This window comes from Daldinia childiae (genome assembly GCF_008694065.1).
Source record: "Daldinia childiae strain JS-1345 chromosome Unknown Scaffold2, whole genome shotgun sequence".
In the NCBI taxonomy this organism is placed as follows: domain Eukaryota; kingdom Fungi; phylum Ascomycota; class Sordariomycetes; order Xylariales; family Hypoxylaceae; genus Daldinia; species Daldinia childiae.
This window is the reverse complement of record NW_022984643.1, coordinates 6,357,199-6,375,702: the sequence shown is the minus strand read 5'-3', so window position 1 is coordinate 6,375,702 and position 18,504 is coordinate 6,357,199. Positions and strand designations below refer to the sequence as shown.

General features: G+C 46.1%; 6 protein-coding genes across 7 annotated transcripts; 3 read left to right on the top strand and 3 right to left on the bottom strand.

Moving 5' to 3' along the window:
• Window positions 1-1,041: 1,041 nt before the first annotated feature.
• GL218_02563 (C-terminal-binding protein) lies at window positions 1,042-2,355 on the top strand (the record flags this gene model as incomplete). The annotated part of the gene is made up of 2 exons (XM_033579088.1): window positions 1,042-1,513; window positions 1,622-2,355. 2 exons carry the CDS (start codon window positions 1,042-1,044, stop codon window positions 2,353-2,355), a joined length of 1,206 nt encoding a protein of 401 aa, XP_033438144.1.
• A 987-nt stretch (window positions 2,356-3,342) lies between these two features.
• On the bottom strand, window positions 3,343-4,949 carry GL218_02562 (uncharacterized protein; the record flags this gene model as incomplete). Its single annotated transcript, XM_033579087.1, has 3 exons — window positions 3,343-4,261; window positions 4,446-4,608; window positions 4,691-4,949. 3 exons carry the CDS (start codon window positions 4,947-4,949, stop codon window positions 3,343-3,345), a joined length of 1,341 nt encoding a protein of 446 aa, XP_033438145.1.
• Window positions 4,950-7,140: 2,191 nt separating this feature from the next.
• Window positions 7,141-8,925, bottom strand: GL218_02561 (uncharacterized protein; the record flags this gene model as incomplete). 2 transcript variants are annotated; one of them, XM_033579086.1, is made up of 1 exon in its annotated part: window positions 7,141-8,925. In XM_033579086.1, one exon carries the CDS (start codon window positions 8,923-8,925, stop codon window positions 7,141-7,143), a length of 1,785 nt encoding a protein of 594 aa, XP_033438142.1. The 2 variants fall into 2 exon arrangements, with proteins under 2 accessions (XP_033438142.1, XP_033438141.1); XM_033579085.1 differs by having other exon boundaries at window positions 7,141-8,202.
• A 423-nt stretch (window positions 8,926-9,348) lies between these two features.
• Window positions 9,349-10,235, top strand: GL218_02560 (putative rnase iii domain-containing protein; the record flags this gene model as incomplete). Its single annotated transcript, XM_033579084.1, has 3 exons — window positions 9,349-9,736; window positions 9,799-10,034; window positions 10,092-10,235. 3 exons carry the CDS (start codon window positions 9,349-9,351, stop codon window positions 10,233-10,235), a joined length of 768 nt encoding a protein of 255 aa, XP_033438143.1.
• A 701-nt stretch (window positions 10,236-10,936) lies between these two features.
• On the bottom strand, window positions 10,937-12,508 carry GL218_02559 (uncharacterized protein; the record flags this gene model as incomplete). The annotated part of the gene is made up of 3 exons (XM_033579083.1): window positions 10,937-11,406; window positions 11,464-12,400; window positions 12,464-12,508. 3 exons carry the CDS (start codon window positions 12,506-12,508, stop codon window positions 10,937-10,939), a joined length of 1,452 nt encoding a protein of 483 aa, XP_033439236.1.
• Window positions 12,509-15,930: 3,422 nt separating this feature from the next.
• On the top strand, window positions 15,931-17,531 carry GL218_02558 (uncharacterized protein; the record flags this gene model as incomplete). Its single annotated transcript, XM_033579082.1, has 2 exons — window positions 15,931-16,641; window positions 16,695-17,531. 2 exons carry the CDS (start codon window positions 15,931-15,933, stop codon window positions 17,529-17,531), a joined length of 1,548 nt encoding a protein of 515 aa, XP_033439235.1.
• Window positions 17,532-18,504: the final 973 nt, after the last annotated feature.

Below are 18,504 nucleotides of genomic sequence, written 5' to 3'. Positions count from 1 at the left end.
CGGGTTGAATTTGAAGTAAGAATGATGTTGAACCTAGCTGGAATGGTATATGCGCCATTGATAGAAGCGCGCCTACGGAGTTTTGGGAACGATGTTACAACGGGAAAGGTTAGTTTTGGAAAACAGAATTCTACTAAATTTTAAGATATGTGGTAATTACCTAAGGTGATTCAGGGGAATATTTTGCTTTTTCATCTTTGTAACCGATACAATATCAAGACTTTTGGTCCTATCCAATAGGGTCGAGTCCCTGTCCCTCATTGGTCCGTATTGCCCTAAACGGTATCCCGCCGGGTTTCTACTGTAGTGGTTACAACGCTGCTACAACGCTGCTGCATCTCTTTCTATTGTCGTACAAAGAATACGTACTCCAACGATGGGGAGAAGAAAAAAAAAAAACATCTAAACCCCCACGATGGGAAAGGGGGAAGCTCCATCAACTTTCTTTTCCCATTATTTTATAAAAACTTTACCATCTTACCGGCTCTATGACCTCATTACTTTAGAGTCCGTAAATATCTTTCCTTCTTTCTTTCTAACGGTCTTAATTTCGGAGGAACTCGTTCCACGTTAACTGGTTGAATCTTATCAGTGGTACTTCTACTTAAAAGTATCTACCTCTTAACCAACAAGAACTATTCCGGGAGTCTTGCTAGAAGTGGATTCGAATCATCGATGCCTCGATTCGACTTAGCTACTGATTGCTAGGTAGCGTCGAATAACATCGTCGCCCCCACACCGTCACGAATAAAGGTTAGACTGCGGCTTATAATTCCCGCCCACACTATTTTCCCCTAAAGCCAAGCAGTCAGGTTCGGCGGTGAAGGGAGCTACTCCGATGTGACGATCCTACTCAACCTGGAGGGACACAAAAAGAGACACAAGACACACAAGTCATAGACACATACAAACGTGTCCTACCTGAACCTTAGGGTAGTAAAGCTATAGTTATACTTTATTCCTTTTCTTATCCCTCTACCCAATCCCCCCTCTATCGTTCCTGTTGTCAAATATTCACCCCTTAGGAAATATTTTGACAACATGGCGGAACCAACAAACACCCCAATGCCAACGGCACCGCCAACCCCACGCTCCACCTCCCCCGCACTCGGCGCCACACGCCCTGGCAACACACTCAGTCCCCCCAAACATATCGGGATACCAACGTTAACATCCTTGCCCGTGCTGGGGGGTCCAACGGGGAGCAAGCCCGTTGTGCTGCACATCGGGGATCCCGTCAAGTATAACCCGGAGACTTACACCGAATTCGCGGGTCAGTTTGAGGTCGTACGTCCGTCCGTCGATGAACGTCAAAGGCCCGCCTTCATCAAGGCCCTACGTGAGAAGCGTTGGGGGGACTTTTCTGCCATCTTCCGCCCCTTTTGGGGTACCGGTGGTGAGATGGGTAATTGGGATGCGGAACTCATCTCTCTACTTCCCGATAGCGTCAGAGTCTTTGCTAGCGCCGGCACTGGTTTCGACTGGGCTGACACGCAGCTGTTGGGTGAGAAAGGTATGTAATAACTCTATAAAGGATATTTTATATTGTCATCTTATTTCCCCATTCGCGCAAGCTTGCGATCTGTATAAAGGGGGTTCAACTCACATTAATAACCTGTAGGCATCGTATACTGTAACGGTGGCCTTGCCGCCGCGGAGGCTGTATCCGACTTCGCCCTCGCCATGATCATTTCGACGTTCCGCGTATTGCCGTACTGCATCTCGTCGGCAACAACAGCCGACAACTTCCAGACGTGTCACGCGAGCGCCACCGCGCAATCGCATAATCTGCGTGGTCGTGTTCTAGGGCTCGTTGGTCTTGGGAATATCGGCCAACAAATTGCGCTTAAGTGCAGCGCCGCTTTTGGTATGGATATCGTATATTACGATGTCGAGCGCAAGCCGCCTGCGCTCGAGACTCGGTTACGTGCGCGCTATGCGAACACCCTCGAGCAGCTTGCACGTCAATCGGACTGTGTTGTGCTATGTGCTCCTGGTGGTGCAGGTCAGATTATTAACTCAGAGAGCCTTAGGTGGTTTCGACCTGGTGCGCGCCTTGTTAATGTCGCACGAGGATCCCTCGTCGATGATGAGGCCGTGGCCGATGCGCTAGAGCAGGGCTGGCTCAGTAACGCTGCCCTCGACGTACACGCCACCGAGCCTAATGTTCATCCTAAGCTGCTGGCACTTGCGGGAACTAAAGCTCTCCTGACTTGTCATAATGCTGGCGGTACCGTCGAAACCCATATCGGCTTCGAGGAGCTCGCCATGCGCAATATCATGGCTGTGCTAGCAGGCGGACAAGCTATCACGCCAGTTAACACACGGTGGTTAAGTGGTAATGCCACAACATGAAAGGACGCGACTGGATATATGGCAGGTTTACATCGGCCAAAAAGACAAACTTTACGTTACTGAACAGCAATACGGCGTTGAATGACTCAAAGATATACGTTTCTTGACGTTTCTATTTTTCTTCTAGCGAGTGAGCAGGCAAGCGAGCAAATGAACGATAATCTAACAAAATAGCGAGGTTTTACTCGGCGGGGATCAAATACCCATAGATGGAAGGGAACGGAGCATCTGTAGATAGGGGTTTGGGGTTTAAGGGGGAGTCGGGCGGGGGTAAAAGCGGAGAGATGGTGTTGTTTGCGTGAGGAAAAAAGATATATTCCACTTGCTTTTACCTGTATGAAGTTATAGCCACATGAAGTATATATCAAGTATATACGATCTAAAGTAAATACCGACCCTGTATTCTGATAGATTATGTGGTAACGAGAATAGGGGCTATAGTTAGGAAGTTGTATTAAGAGACTATGAACAGCGCATTGCTACGTATGTTAGGAATATAGGGAATAGTCATTAGTCCACTCCTGCATGCTATGTAGGTATGTATAAGACAGGTTGTTGCCATTGAGTGCATGCCTATATAGACACGTGCTTGAGACCTATGTACGAGACTTTGATCCTGCGATCCTTGACGACCTACGTGTCTAAACCACGCAGGCAAAGAAATTCTCGAGTATACATTACATCCTAGCCCCGAATGCCTGATCTCATCCTTCCATTACTCCATTCTCCTGCTAGTATCAAACGCAACGCAACGCAACGCAACGCAACGCAACGCAACAAACAAACCGAAAGCAAGAAGCATCACTAGAGACCGCGGGCCTATGTGAGATCCTGCCTATGAATTTGATTTTCTCTCCTTTTCCATACCAGGGTTTCCAGCTCCGCCGAGATTAATTCGATCGGCATATCGTATAGATGTTCGCAGCTCTCCACACTCAGGGCAACTTCCATACCGAAACGAGGAGACTCTAGCCTCATGCATCGTACCTACTTAAGGTCGTGCGTCGCCTCAGTGGCTCCCTCCGTGTTCATCGAGCTGGTGGTAGGCTCCCTGTTCACCCAAAGAACAGCGTCTTCCTCGCTCTGCACGAGGGCGTGCACGCGACCCTCGGTAACCGCTTGCATGTCGGCTGCGCTTAGGCGCGACTCGACGGCGGGATACAGAGAGTATCGAGGCGGTGGCGTGTTGTACCCGATAACAGGCGAACTCTCGGGGCGCACGCGGACGTGCATTTGATGCCATTCGTACCTAGGGGGGACTGAGGTTCCGGCTTGAGGTCGATCGAAAACAGAGTAGTAGAGGGGGCGCTGGGCATCCGGGCGGGGAGTGTCGGGAGCTACGTGGGTGTACACAGGGGCGGAGGCTCGGTTGGCGCTGCGAGAGGGGGTGACTATGGTGGCTGAGTCCTGGGAGTACACGGACGACGAAGCGTCGGGCTGGCGCTGGTTGGCGGGGGTACTGGGTTCAGGCTCAAAGGCCGACATAGCGAGACCACGGAGGCGAGGAGTGCGAGGAGTGAGAGGCGGCTGGAAGGCGTTGTCGAGACGGTTCTGAACGTTGTTGTGGTCTGCCTTGGCTTTCTTGCGGTAGGCTCGGCAGCATAACAACATGTAGCCGATGACGGAGAGACCAAGGACGCTGCCGATTACGCAGCCCATGATAGCGCCGACGCTGATGTTGCTGGTATTGGAGGATGGCTGCTCGCTGCCGGGGTAGATGCCGGAACTCAGGGGATCGACGCTGGTAGGGGTCTGGGCCGCGGATGCACTGAGAGAAGCATCCACGACGAACTGCGGAACGTCTAGCATATCGATGGCCGTTGAGATGTTAGAGCAACGGTACATGGAACGCATAGGGTCGTTGGCCCAGAGGTAAGTTGCGCAAGAGCCGTAGCGACTATTCATGCTAAAGGGGTATGAGTGTTAGTGTATGTTTATGTGCCATATTGTCAAAGCGAGTAGAGACTGTAGTGGTAATTGGTGCTCATGGGATGTAAAGACATTTCCCATAACAGATTCAAGGATGAGAGAAGGGTAGTAGATGGTACGAAGGGTAAAGTAGCTGATGAGAAAGGAAAAAGATAACTTACCAACATCCGGCTCCCGGGTCACGGCCGTCGCAAAGACCTCTCTGATACGCAGAGAAATCCATGCACGTCGTGAAAAACGACGAGATCGTGCCAGAGACACAAGCGACAATATGGTCAGAGTTCGTAGCACAAGTGGAACTTTCTTCGCAAGTGAAGGGTTTAGCTAAGTATAAGTGTAAGTACTACTATATCAATCCACAAAGTGTCTAATTTCATCATCATCAAGTATAGGTGGTAACACTTACAAGGCGGGCCCGAGATCCAACCACAGGTCTCATTATTGATCCAACTTTTGTTGTCATTCTCCCGTCTAAGGAGAACATCCAACACCTCCTCCTTCTCGGTCTTCGCGGCGCCAGGAGCGGGAGTCGGCTTGGGGGACCAACCCGCGAAAGCAGCAGCGCGAGCAATGACACCAGTCTCGCGGGGGAACCACTCAGCGCCCACGAGGCCGCTGATGAAGCAGCACACGGCCGCGAGGATCAGCGTCATGGAATAACGCATGGCGAAAGAGAGGAAAATCGGACTTAACAAAAAACGATTGTGGTACAGCCTCTAATTGTTCCTTCGAACGAAAGAACGCAAAACGAGGGACAGGGAATAAGGTTTTGCTGCCTTTTGTGTAGGGGGGGGAGTAGAGGTAGTGCAGATGTTTGACAAGGGACTTCCTAGGATCTAGGGTTAAATGTTTTATGTGGGAGGGCGAGTGTGGGTGTGGGTGGTTGGGTGGGAAAAAATAAAGTAGGAAAGGTCAGGACGGAAGTTTGCAGAAAGGATCTTGTGGGATGTGACTCAAAATGCATGGAGGATTCTTAAAAGGAAAGAACACGCGGTAGGTTAGGTACCTGGTCTAAGGGACAGAAAGATAAACCAAGGCGAGAGCCAGAGCGAATAGGGCGGCTGGAAATGGAAGCTTGGGGCGACTATACCTAGGTACTTGGCCAATGCTAAGCTGCGTCGGCGACGACGAGGTTGACGACTGCTGGCAGTGAGTACATGTATGGTAGCACAATTCGACAGTGCCACAGTGTCATTGCTCTTAAGGGGGTAGAGGGAAACCAGTTGAGGCTTAGGGCTATGCGAGTAGGGGGTTACCTATAAAGCCCAGTTGAATACGCACCAGAGACAAATATGACAAAATCTAACTATCTCATCTAAAAGAGGCGATGGCCATCTTAATTCTAGTGTCAAAATTTACCACTGGGTTAATTTACCTTCAGCAGAGAATAGACAAGTGAGTCGACGACTGCATCCTTTCTCCGTGATGTAATATGTATTTCTAAGAGACAGCTTTTATAAACAGGATATCTTTATTAGGCATTAAAGAGCCATAAGACGAAACTATATAAGCTTCCAGGCTGTAGTCTAATATGTAGACTCGTAATGTTCAATTCGTGTATAGTTTCGATGGAAGTCTGCCGTAGTTATGGGGAGTGTCACTCGACCGTTTTGAACGCCATATGGTGATACAAGATACCCGAGTCCAATAAAGGCATGCTGTGCAACTGTTTCATCCGACGCGCTCGTTTTCTATCATTCAACTGACGTGAATGATAGCATATATAGAGAGTTGTTGTTCTTGATTTTCCCCATCATTTTTGTTTATTAAATTGGGGGCCAAGATCGCTATTTGTATCCGCATTTCACGTTTGTCGTCTGTTGTCTTCTAGCACTCGTCAGACTTGTCTATATAACTGATCAATCACTATTCAGATATGAGAGCGGTGAAAGGGACAAATCATAATATATCAAGTCGTTAGTAGTGGCAGCCTAAAGAGGCTTGTACCGAATTTAAAAACGACAAGTTAATAAACAACTGTGTGAATGGCGAATTCATATTAGCAAAAAAAATTTACACACTTTAAATACCAGCAAAATGTAAAGCTCAGAATTACTTGATATCTATGCAACTTATAACGGTACGAAGTTGGGGAATTCCCGTCCCACACCTTAAAACGGAAGCCGGTGACACCGGTCCACCAATCGGAGCTCCGTATGCGCGGCACTCGGCCCTTGCCGGACCCATCGGGAAGGTAGCCAATAAGCGGCCGAGAATTCAGATTGCAGACGAAGTTAATTTGGAGGTACATCGGTACCTTGCGCCAGATGCCTGGAAGAGACGGCCTATTACAACAGTAATGCATGTTGCCGGCTTCAAGGAGACATTTGATGAGGGGTATTTTTTTTTTTTTTGGAATTTGTGTAAATCTACATGTAGGTGTGTATAACCTAGGTACTTATGCAAGGGGAATTGTATGTAAAAATGTACCTAATCTAATACCTACCGAGCTTTAATGTGCAAGCTATCGAAGCAAAAGTATGAAGCACAAAATATTTTTTGATATTTGAAATCCTTGATAACGGGTAAGGCTTAATAAGATTTAATATCGTAGCTAATTATTATTTAGATATATCATAATTAATTCTTGGATATTGAAGCATGATAGCTAAGACTCGACTAAGCCCATGATATTTCGGGTATTCGAAAACGCTAAGATTAACCCTTTTCAAATAGCTTATCCTGTAAGAAAGGTAATATAAACCATATTCCTTAAAAACATCCCGCTAGAGCCCTGACTACTCCTGAACCTCTTATACAGGCTGTACTCTTCCAATACTGGTAACGCCTCGCGACCTAAGCTATTCCGTTCAAACCCATGCTAATAGAATGCAAGATTGCTCTAGAAAAGAAAATTCAAGATCCCTTCGGCTTCTTCCGAATCAGCCCAGCTCCAAGAATGTTGGCCTTAGGTTCTGACTCGGTCTCGGGAAAATCCTGGTCTACGTTAACAGACGCATCGGTCGCGCTGGTATCAAGTTTTGCCTTCTTCCGAATGAGGCCGCCGCCAAGCGTATTCACTGCTGTCGAAGTTGACGTGGTCTCGTTCGTAATCTCGTCAGCTGAACGCTTCCGCACCATCCCAGACAAATTGTTAATCGTCTCACTTATACCGGATGACGTCGTAGAATCGATACTTGCTCTCTCGCCGATAATTTCCAATGCCCAATTCTCGCCCATATTGACTTCTTTAGTCCATCGTGCTGTACTTGCGATTGCATGTTCTAGAGTCTTGAACTCAGAATGAAGTAGCACCTCGACAGCTCTCGTGTAACTATTATCACTTAGGACGACTTGGCCTCTTCCTTTCTCCGGCCAGAAATAATATGGCGTCTCAATTTGCTTTGGGAATTGGGCCCGTTGATGTGTCTTAATCTGAGGCTTCCGAGGGATGATTGGGCCGCTTAGGACTTTCTTTGCCTTACGCTTCCGTCGAAGCTTTCTGGTTTTTGGGGCATTTAACTTAGACGACGAAGCACTCGGAGTGCCAAGAGAAGTATTTCCCCGTTGAGCTGAGCGGGGCGAAGTGGGAGGCGTTCTGTCATCGGCTGGAGCGCTGAACGAGGCATTTGGCGTGGGAATGGTTGCCGCGGACTTGATAGTTGACGAACTGGATTTTGGATTGGCTTGGGATTCGAAGACAACCCACATAAATCCAGTTAATCTACCACTGGAACACTCTTGTCGAAATGCCATCATCTCCCAGAATTGATCCAACGTCCTTGGCGTCTTCCAGCCATTTAATAGCTTGGCCTTTTCAGCTATCGACTCCTCTAGTTCTTGAACAAACCGGGCCTTTGGGTCGTCTGGATACGTTGGGATGAGTGACCTAGGATGAATGTTGGAGCCAAAGTTGCTTGGATCATTTGAATAGGGCGATATCTTCTCGAGGGGGTGGTCTAATGTCCAGTTTGACATTGCCAAACTGGTCCGAGGTAAAAAGGCGCGGGTCTCGTAATTGTCTAGTCCGGGAATAATCAAGTATCCATGTATGGCATTCCAAGGTTCTCTCACATCTTGATAATCAGCACCTTCAAGTAGCGAGTTGAGTATACGACACCACCACTTCACTAAGCCTCTATCATCTAGCACGTGTTTGCCATTGTTTTTCATACTTCCTGGGAAAAGATACTGTGATTGAGCTCGGGCGAATAGGTTTACGACTAGTTGTTTTGTTTGTCGTCTTCGGTTGGCGACCAAGAAGGCAAGAAAGCACGCCGTAACTTCTCGAATTGGAGATGGTGTCCCTTTAGGGAGATTCAAGAGGTTCAAGTATCCAGTGGAATCTGCCTTGGAGACGAATATGATAGTAGAGAATGATGTTGTATATATGTAGATCTCTAGTCCTAGAACCAAAACTTGTTTATCAAGATGTGCCCCCTCTTTCCCAGTTCTAATCGAGATAGCCAAGAAATGCTTTTCGCAGTACGTCTTTAGCGGCTTACTTGGCCGCCTGTCTGTGGAATCTTTAGACGGATTGTGCACGGGAGGATGACAGAGAGGCTCGGTTATCGTGGGAGGCGTCGATAGATGATAGGCCGTGAACTTGCGATCCTTAGGCAAGACTTTGGCAAGCTCTGCGACTAGAGGATGAGTATCGACGACGCGATTACTGTCGCGGATTTGCGCCGGGCTAGCCATTATTAGAGAGAGGAAGAATATAGATGGAAAAGAAAAGAAAGATTAAAAAAGCCTTAAATGGCACCAAGAGTTCAAGAGCCCATAATGCTGGGTTCGATGAAAGGAATGACTCCGGTAACGAAGACGCGTTTAAGAAGACAAGGCGTGTAAGTGGAATGAAGAGAGGATGAATTAATGCAAGGGCCATAGAAGTGTACCAATTATAGAGCACTGACGAAATGATTGATTAGCTGATAAGCTGATAAGTAATACTCGATAAGCTAGAGGCTAATATCTATAGCTGCTGATTGGATAAATCTCTCTAGCGTAATGTCCCACCCGAAAAAGTTCCGCCGCAATTGAACCTTCGTCAATTGCGAATTTGAATTTAAAAGCTACGCTTACGTTTTTAATAATGCGATGAGAAGGGCAAATTTATAGCCAATGGCCTCTACCACCTCCCGATCTACTACGAGACTTGCTCGTCAAGCTATCCGAACTTGCTCGAACAAGTCCATAGCTCCTTCCTACCGCCTCGCCGCATCCTTCTCGACCTCAACAGCCCGCTTAACACAAGATGTAGAGCAACGCCCACGATGGTCCTATACGCCGGAACGGATGAAGGCCCCCTTCTCGCCTCATATCACAAAAGATCCTTCTAGATCGCAATGGACAGTTAATAAGAGCCCAGAGAAGCTGGATGATGCCTTAAAGAGATTCCTAGGTCCCGAAGGAGAGCGCATGCTACCCGACGAGCTTAAGTGGTTAGCTGTAACCCACAAGAGTTTTGACCAAGGACGAAGAGGTTTCAACGATCGCCTAGCGTTTCTAGGTATGTTCCTTAGGAGGATATATATATATACATATACCCAGCATATTAACATAAGACCCCAGGTCGCCAAATATGTGTATTCGAGTGCACACAATCTATTATCAACTCCCCTTCTAGTTATAAAGGGACCGAGAACGATCCTTTTGCGGACCGACGAGAACCATTTGAAGATCCCGCTCTTCGTGGAGTTGACAACCTTTTCGAAACACAACCAAGCGACGTGTTCGACCTAAAAAAGCTAGCCAGGTTAGCTATAGACACCGGATTAACAGAAGTGGTGAGGTGGAAACCTCGAATGGTAAGCTAGATTTTCCTTCGGTGGGTTATAGTCTAAGTACTGATGCAATTCTTTTAGCCGGAAAACATTAAAGGATCCGGATTCGACCCGATTATGGCCGGTGCCGTATATGCTATTGTTGGTGCCATCGCGCTACAACGGGGAGGCAAGATAGCTAGCCAGATCGTGAGAAAGCGGATAATGAACAAGCTCCGGCCATAAACAAATCTAGGAATGTAAAATCAATGTACAAATACTAAGTACAATGTACAAAGAAATAAAGTATCACCTCCAATGCATAAGTTGGTGATATCTAAAGTTAAACCAATCTTTGACTCTTACTTGAAAGGCCATTTGATGTTTTACATAGTAGTCTAGAGCACTTGTTAGACAAGTAAGTTTGGGTGTTCATATTGTATCATCCAACTTGACTCGTGTCTGTTATCTAGTATTTGAGTAATGACTCTTGGATAACCTATAACCCCCGTCTGTACAGAATAATGACTTCCCTTGAATAGGAGGCTGTTATAAGTTTCTTATCTTCATAATGATGAATAACATTTTCATAAAGAATTTTTAAATCAAATACATAGTCGAAAAATGTGCTGTTGGAGAATATTCCACAAATAAAGGGGGAGGGGACTCGGATATTATAAAGCACATGGCAACCCGAGATAGAGTGCTCATCATGAATATATGACGGATACCTAATAGCAGAATTCGTTTATCTAAAAAATACTTTTTGGCAGTTCATGGGGCATTCTCATCAACGGAGCACTGACTACCAGCAAGTTTAAGCCCTTAGCATTGATTTACAGGAATCTCATTCTCCCTCATAAACTCATATATGTATTAATATCCTTATTATAGGCGCGTATATATGATTGTCTTTCTGAAAAATGGCTGAAGACAGTATTTATAGCTCAGTACTTGAACAACCGGATTTCCTCCCCATCAGCAACATCACGAATTATCTTCTTATTACGGAACGCATAGTACACCCTTAGCATTACACAACCCACTGCCACCATAAAAAGCAAGGCTGCGTTTGTCCAATGGCCCGTGGGGTATCCTAACAGTGCCTCGTCCGCCTTGTAGATCCAGACACCTACGATCTGGCCAGGCGCGCCGCCCAGTCCAATGTTCAGCGCAATCGCAAGACCGACCGAGGCGGTGCTGAAGATGTTGGACGAAAGCCAACCAAGCAGTGGCGGTATACAGGCGAAGGCGCCTGACGCCGCGACGATTAGACATCCGTACCGGGACGCATACGCATCTGCCGGTAGCACGGCCGATGCCAAGAAACCAACGGCTCCGATAGTGGCCAATGCGGCCGAATGCAGGCCACGGGCGTTGAAGTGGTCCGCCGACCAGGAGGTCAGGATTTGGACAACTTGAACACCAGTTAGCTATAAGTCTAGCGGAAATATAGGAGCTGTTGAGAACTTACCATAAGCGACAGCATACGGCGGTACGGTCATTAGCTGGGCCTGAAGATCGTGGTAACCTAACCCTGCCGTGATGGAAGGGGTAAATAGCGAAAGCGAGCTAAACGGGGTTGAAATACCAAAATACACGAGATAATGGCCCCAAAGTCTCCAGTCAACTAAGGTCGCCTTGGCATCGACCCAGGTCATCGCCTTGTGGTGACCCTTACTTCCCTCGATGTGAAGTCGCTGCACCGCCAGATCCCTTTCTTGGATACTCAACCATTTCGCATCCTCGGGATAATCCGGCAGTAGGAACCAGACTAAGAAAGCAGAAAGGCACGACGGCACGCCTTCTATGATGAATAGCCAGCGCCAAGCAGAGAGCCCACCGGCTTGATTCATATGTCCGATGCCATAAGCGATGGCACCCCCAAAAGCTCCCGCTAGAGTCGCCGAAGCGAGGATGAAAGCCACGCGAATACTTCGCTCCTCGGTCTTGTACCAGAAAGTGAGGTAGTAGACTAGACCAGGAAACAGACCGGCCTCAAACACTCCGAGCAAGAATCGAACAACGGTCACGGAGGCATAGCTGTGAACACCTCCGAGGCCTATAGTGAGAGCGCCCCATGCGAACATGAGAAACGCGATCCAACGGGAAGGTCTTAACTTCTTGAGCAGGATGTTGGAGGGAACTTCAAATAGACCATATGCTACAAGGAAGATCATAAGCGAGATGGTGTATTGAAAATTGGTCATGCCGGTCTCAGTCATGAGATCGTCGCCAGTCGACGCGTTCATGATTTTGGCATTCCCTATGTTGGACCGATCCAAATAGCATAGGAAATAAATGCCAGCCGACAATGGCACGATGCGCTTGTCCTGCTTCCATCGTAGCGCCTTCTCGGCCTCCGTGATGGGGCCGGAGGAATCATATTGAGCAACGGCGGCGCTAAATTCCTAGAAGAATATTAGCTTAGTTACTATTCATATTTGAAGGAAATTTCCGATTCAAAGCCATACCTCCTTTGCGCTCTCAACGTCGAGCTCTGATTTCTTGTCCGTCATCTTTTCCGAGCTGACTTACAGCACAGACGACATTCCCGATGAAGATTGTGAGAGTGAGTGAACAAGGCAGAACTCAGCTGGCAAGTCGCCAGGTTTAGATGGCCAAGGCGGTGAAGATCTAGTAAACAATAAAGGAACGGAACGGGACGTCTGAATAATAATATCTCTGACCGCCTGGGGTGGAAATTGGTGGGAAAATCCTGACCGCGAACGCGGGGATTGTGGGGATGAAGCTAGCTCAAATGAGGCGATCCAATTTCCGGGGTCTTGATCGTGGAGTGGTAGCCCTAAGGTGGATAGAGAAGCCATTGCGCCGTTAGTATAGAGGGGACTATTCAATCAGGAGTTTAGGGTTGTTGTTAGTTGGACTAGTATATTATGTTTTGAAATGCGGAGTTGTGAGCTCTAGTTCTAATTCTAGTTCTTCAACGTACGGAACCCGTCTCTTATCTCGGGAACATGTCCGGGATCCACGAGTGCGACCAGGATCGTCGGAAGCTTTACAATGATTCGGTCTAGTTACTATGTCTTTTGCTTATCAACTCTTCTTTATTTTATTAGTACGGCCATAGATTGTCCAATTAGTCAGATCTTTAAAATCACCACAGAATTAGCAACTTTTTCCTTTGCTATTCTATTGCATAACCTCTGTAAATGATGCAAATAGTATATAGTATCAAGAAGACGTACGCTAAACTATGGCTAGCTACATGTAATCAAAGGTCAAACTCATCTGTACATGCCTGTAGCCTGTACGTAAAGACACTCCATTCTGCATTTGCGCAAATGGGTAACGCAGCTAATAAAACCTTATTTAATAAGCAATCGCATTGTGGTTCTTTCACAATATGTGTTGCATTTAATGTTGTATTATCTAAGTTACTGGGGGAAGGACAGGTACCTACATGGCATATGCTACCGCCGAAAGGAAACGACGATGTTTCTCATCGTAACAGCTGCTTCCTTCTGTAAAACTCTAACCTATGTCATACTTTATGCCTTCCAACTTATGTTTATATATGTACGGTACCCACATGACAGATTCCTTCCCTTCAACTGCAATCACTCCTTCCATTCCTATTCTATTCCTAACTTTTCCTATTTACAAAATTAACAAACTTTTCTCTCTCTCTACCTCTCTCTACTGTTTACCTTACCCTAACTCAACAACACATTTCATAAGCAAACACATTCATCTTTGCAACCTAATCACCAACAACATAGTTCACATCCTGATATAGTTTTCGCAACATCATAACAATATCAGAGGACGACTACACCGATGAGCAAAAGCTCGCTTTGCAAAAAAAAAAAAAAAAAAAAACCCCAAAAAAACCTAAAGAAACCCTAGGATTACGGAAAGCAGCTGCGTCTGACAAAAAAATACACTTGTATCAGTCAAAATAGTTCAAAAGGTTAACTAGTACGACCCGACTAATCCTCGGAAGTTGTCACGAGATGAAATCAAACAATGTGAGAGCAGCGAAGTTGTTCCCCAAGAAACCTTAACCTGGCGCACATGTCTGTCTTCGAGACCCGCACATCAACTTTTCAAAACAAGCGCAATGGATGGCAGATCTTGTATCGATCTGGGATCGCACCGCTTAGGTAACTGCAAGAGTTTATATTTATATATATCAAACATCCAGATGTCGTATCTAGAATCTTGACAGAAGCTATGCGATTCGGGATGGTTCCGCAGGCTTAATGCTACAAGATCTTAGACATCAAAAACCCGGAGTCCCGAAGAACCTGCCAAAACGTCTCCGAGCTGAATTTGAAGTCGACCTGATCGACCCAGAATATCACAAACTATTAAGCGGATTGAGCCGCATGGGAACTCACATAGACAACTTGCACCAGGATATAGCATTGACAAATCAAAGACAACGAATTCTCGAAACCTTACTGGATGGGCAGACTGACGTATTTAGGGGTGTCTCAAAAATGCACATGACAGAAACAACTCAGAATGTTGTACACATGATGGCCGAAGAACACCAGGCTATAGATTAAACAACACAAGTCTAACACCTCATATACCCCTAAAAACTGGTCGAACTCTTCAGAACATCCTAAGAATAAATTCAAAACAGCACCTTTTAAAAACCAGCGGAGCAATATGTCCTAGAAATAAATAAAAGCTGGAAAACAACCAATCCTAACAATAACGACTATGTCGATAAAGTGTTTACCAACGAGCTTAAGCGTTTCAAGACAATCTATTATTATGCGCAAATTTCTCAATTTGAGGCGGTATACCACCTTTTATTTTCTAACATGGCATCCGTTATACCCCTGACCCATATCGCGAACCATCATAATTGACTATTGGATTTTCTAAAAGTGCGTTTCTTGGCGATAGCGTGGCCTGCATTTATAGCGGTTAGATACTTTCTATCACAACAGCTACAAGTTTTGATCCTGTCGGACCCACTGTGATCGTTGAATTCAAAGACAGCTTTGCAGCTTGGACGTGTGTCAGAATTCTAGACGAGACTGATAACAACCTGGATAGACCTGGTCCACCTTCATGGTTTAATTGCCACGATGCGGAAAGGAACGGAATATGTGCGAGAGACATATGGAAGACGATGAGGACATGGATTCAGACCGGAGGGATGGTTGACAAGAAGGCACGGGTAACAACAGCGACTCTTAAATGGGGAGCTCAATACCTGATCACAATTAGGTCACGTTCATACATTGGACATCTACATTCTCTGGCGGTTTCTAAATCGCGCTGATGAACTCACAGCTATCCTGTGAAGCCTGAGTTACAGTGTGACTTGTTGAGAGGATTTACTCGTCTAGTATATAGTTATTATGGCATGGAGTTTACTCATGTAGAAATACGACCAGTCATTTTAAGGAGGATGAGATCTAAGTGTGTGATCTCCGTTATCTATAGTTTAGAGATCGCTTAATATACTAGCTCAGCTAACTATACAATATAATGAGTTAAGTTACTGAGGCTAGTACCGAGACAAATTTTTACTCCTGACATATGTTGTCAGTTTGATCATAATATTGGTGTTTGTAAAACAATACTGTGGTTTTATTATATCCGATAACTCCAGCTTTCGGTTCGGGGCATTTCTATGCCGGCCTTGTTGACGTCGGCGCATCTTGGAGACTTTGGAGAAAGGCGCCGATCGGGCAGGCTTCTAAAAATGGCTGAGCGATGTTACCTTTATACTATTAACTCTTGTAAGAATATGGATTAAAGGGTACTAGTTGAATCTTATAACTTATTGCTTCCTTTTTATAAATTAGGTAGGCTGTCTTAATCATATGGTAAAGCACATAGTATGCATTAGTCTTCTTGTTCTTTCGAGGATAGGATAATTTCTAGAAAGCCTCATAATCTTTTGTATCTCTCGGTCTTAAGACAGAACTTTTACCTAAAACTCATATCCACCATGAGAGTCAATATTTTATTGGGCTCTTTATTTATTATTGCCTCTCACGCTTCGGATAGCGACGCATCTTGGAAAGTGGAGGACTGCTCCAAATTTGTCTCCTCACTTCAGGGAATAGGTGATGGTGTGACGATCCTAAACTCCAGCTATATACCCGAGAATACTCTTAATATTACCGAAAAGTCTAACGCATATCCATTATGCCGCTTATTTGGCAAGGCGCTATACCCTGAAAATAACTCGGTTATCTTCGAACTTTGGTTACCTACTGCCGAGAAATATAATGGCCGATTCCTAGTTGTGGGAAATGGTGGCATGGCGGGTGTCATCGCCGAGAGCGATATGATAGGTAACCTGAACGAAGGATATGCAGTTGCAGGCGGCGATTCAGGTCACTTGGCTTCCGAAAATAACGGCGGGAATGGAGCACCTGGTGTGTATTTGCCATATTTGCATGATGAGGAGCAGGTCCTGGCATGGATACACAACTCGATTGCACAGTTTACCCCAGCTGCGAGAAATATAACGACTGCGTTCTACCGCAAAGCTCCGAGGTATAGCTATTACGAGGGCTGCTCTACTGGTGGTGCTCAGGGGTTTGCTCTGGCACAATTCCATCCAGAATTGTTTGATGGTATTGTAGCGGGATGCCCAGGGAATTGGTATTCCCACCTAGCCTTGTCTTTCCTATGGAATGCCCAGGCGACTCAGGTAAGCCGTAGATACAGCCTTCAGAAGAAATACTGCGAAGCTAATCGTCATAGGGCCCGAACTTCTTGCCGCAAACTGCCCTTGATCTCATAACGCGAGCTGTTATAGCCAAATGCGATGCTCTTGATGGTGTCGAGGACGGAGTTCTTGAAAACCCCCTAGTGTGTGACTTCGACGTCTCGACACTAGAATGCAAGTCCTCGGAAGCAAACTCGACTTCCTGTTTGACCCCGGCACAGATATCGGCAGTGCAGAAGATCTACACAGGCCCTATTGACTCCCGAACCAACATCTCTTTGTATCCGGGGTTCTCGTTTGGAAGCGAAATAGAATGGGTGGGGCAAGAAGGGACCCTTGCAGAAGCATTCTCAATCCCGATTCTACAGAATATGGTTTTCGATGACTTGTCATATGATGCATCGGCTTTCAATTGGGCGGCGGACGTAGATACGGTGGACAAAAGAGTAGGCACATTTATCGACGAGATCAGCCCGGATCTATCGGAATTTAAGGCAACTGGCTCTAAGATGATTGTGTATCAGGGCTGGAGTGATCCGCTCAATGCAGCCATATGGCCTATTCAGCATCTCCACCAAATCGAAGACTTCTTTGGTGGTGATGTGAGCGATTGGTTTCGAGTGTTCATGGTACCCGGTGGTGGACATTGTACTTCGGCTCCGAATTATCCACAAGTCCCCGGGACTTGGTATGCACTCGAAGCTATCGTGGAATGGGTTGAGACAGGAAAGCCGCCATCTGAAATGTTGGGGACTGATCCCCAGGATGAGAACTTAAAGGGGAAGACGAGTAAGCTCTGCCCTTGGCCTCAGATTGCTCGTTTTCAAGGTGGCGATTCAAATGATTGGAATTCATATGAGTGTAGAGAGTGAATAATATAATTTAGAGGTGCTATCTACCTAGCTAAGAGAGATAGTCTAGCTATTAGGAGAATTGAGCTTTTGACAGCTAACTTCTATAATTATATTCACGGATCCCGCAGATACTTATGCTTGGCACAACGTTAAACCTCTGCTAAGCGTAGTAAGGACTCATCATATCACCACACGCTATAAGTGAATAGCTAACCGTATAGAATTTGGTTACTTCAAACTAGCTCGCCACAGAGCTAAAGAAGTTATAGCGAACGGTTTGGCTTAGTATCGTAGATAGGATATGAGTCTCACAAGGAGGCGGGAATTCAGTTTACGTGCGATTTATGATAAATAACGCTACATACAAATCACATCATGTCGGGATTTCTATATGAATGACCCCACGTAATAAGAGGTAACCATACTTGCCCTCGGAAGCTGGAGGTGGGAATGTTACGACGCAATACTCGTTGATACCCTCTCGATTTCGGAAACCAACTAAAGCTTAGAAATAAGCAGACCGGAAAGGGTTGCACGATTAGGTATACTCTCCTTATCCGACGAGGAGAACAACATCCGATCATATGAAGGCTCACCGAGATCTCGACTTGTCGGCCAGCATATCGAGGAGTGCGATTATTGGTCGACAAACCTGCAGTTAGCCATGTTGCATACATCAATAACTTATTTCCGCTTCATATATCAATTGCAGAACTTAATATACCGTTATCTCAAAGAATTCAGACATTACAAGAATAGCCCAACTGCATCCGTCTCATTGTGCTTCATCAGGATGGAAGACCAGCTCTTACATAGAAGTACGCGCATAACAGATTTTTTCAATATATCTAAGCTGAGAGGTTCACTTCGCGATTCATTTTTATTGAATTCGAAGACAGAACGATTATCCTCGGCTACTCCTACCGCGACCGTAATAGGACCCCCTGAGGCATTTCCCTTAGATCAAGCTCAGGGCAGTCAATCGAGAGAG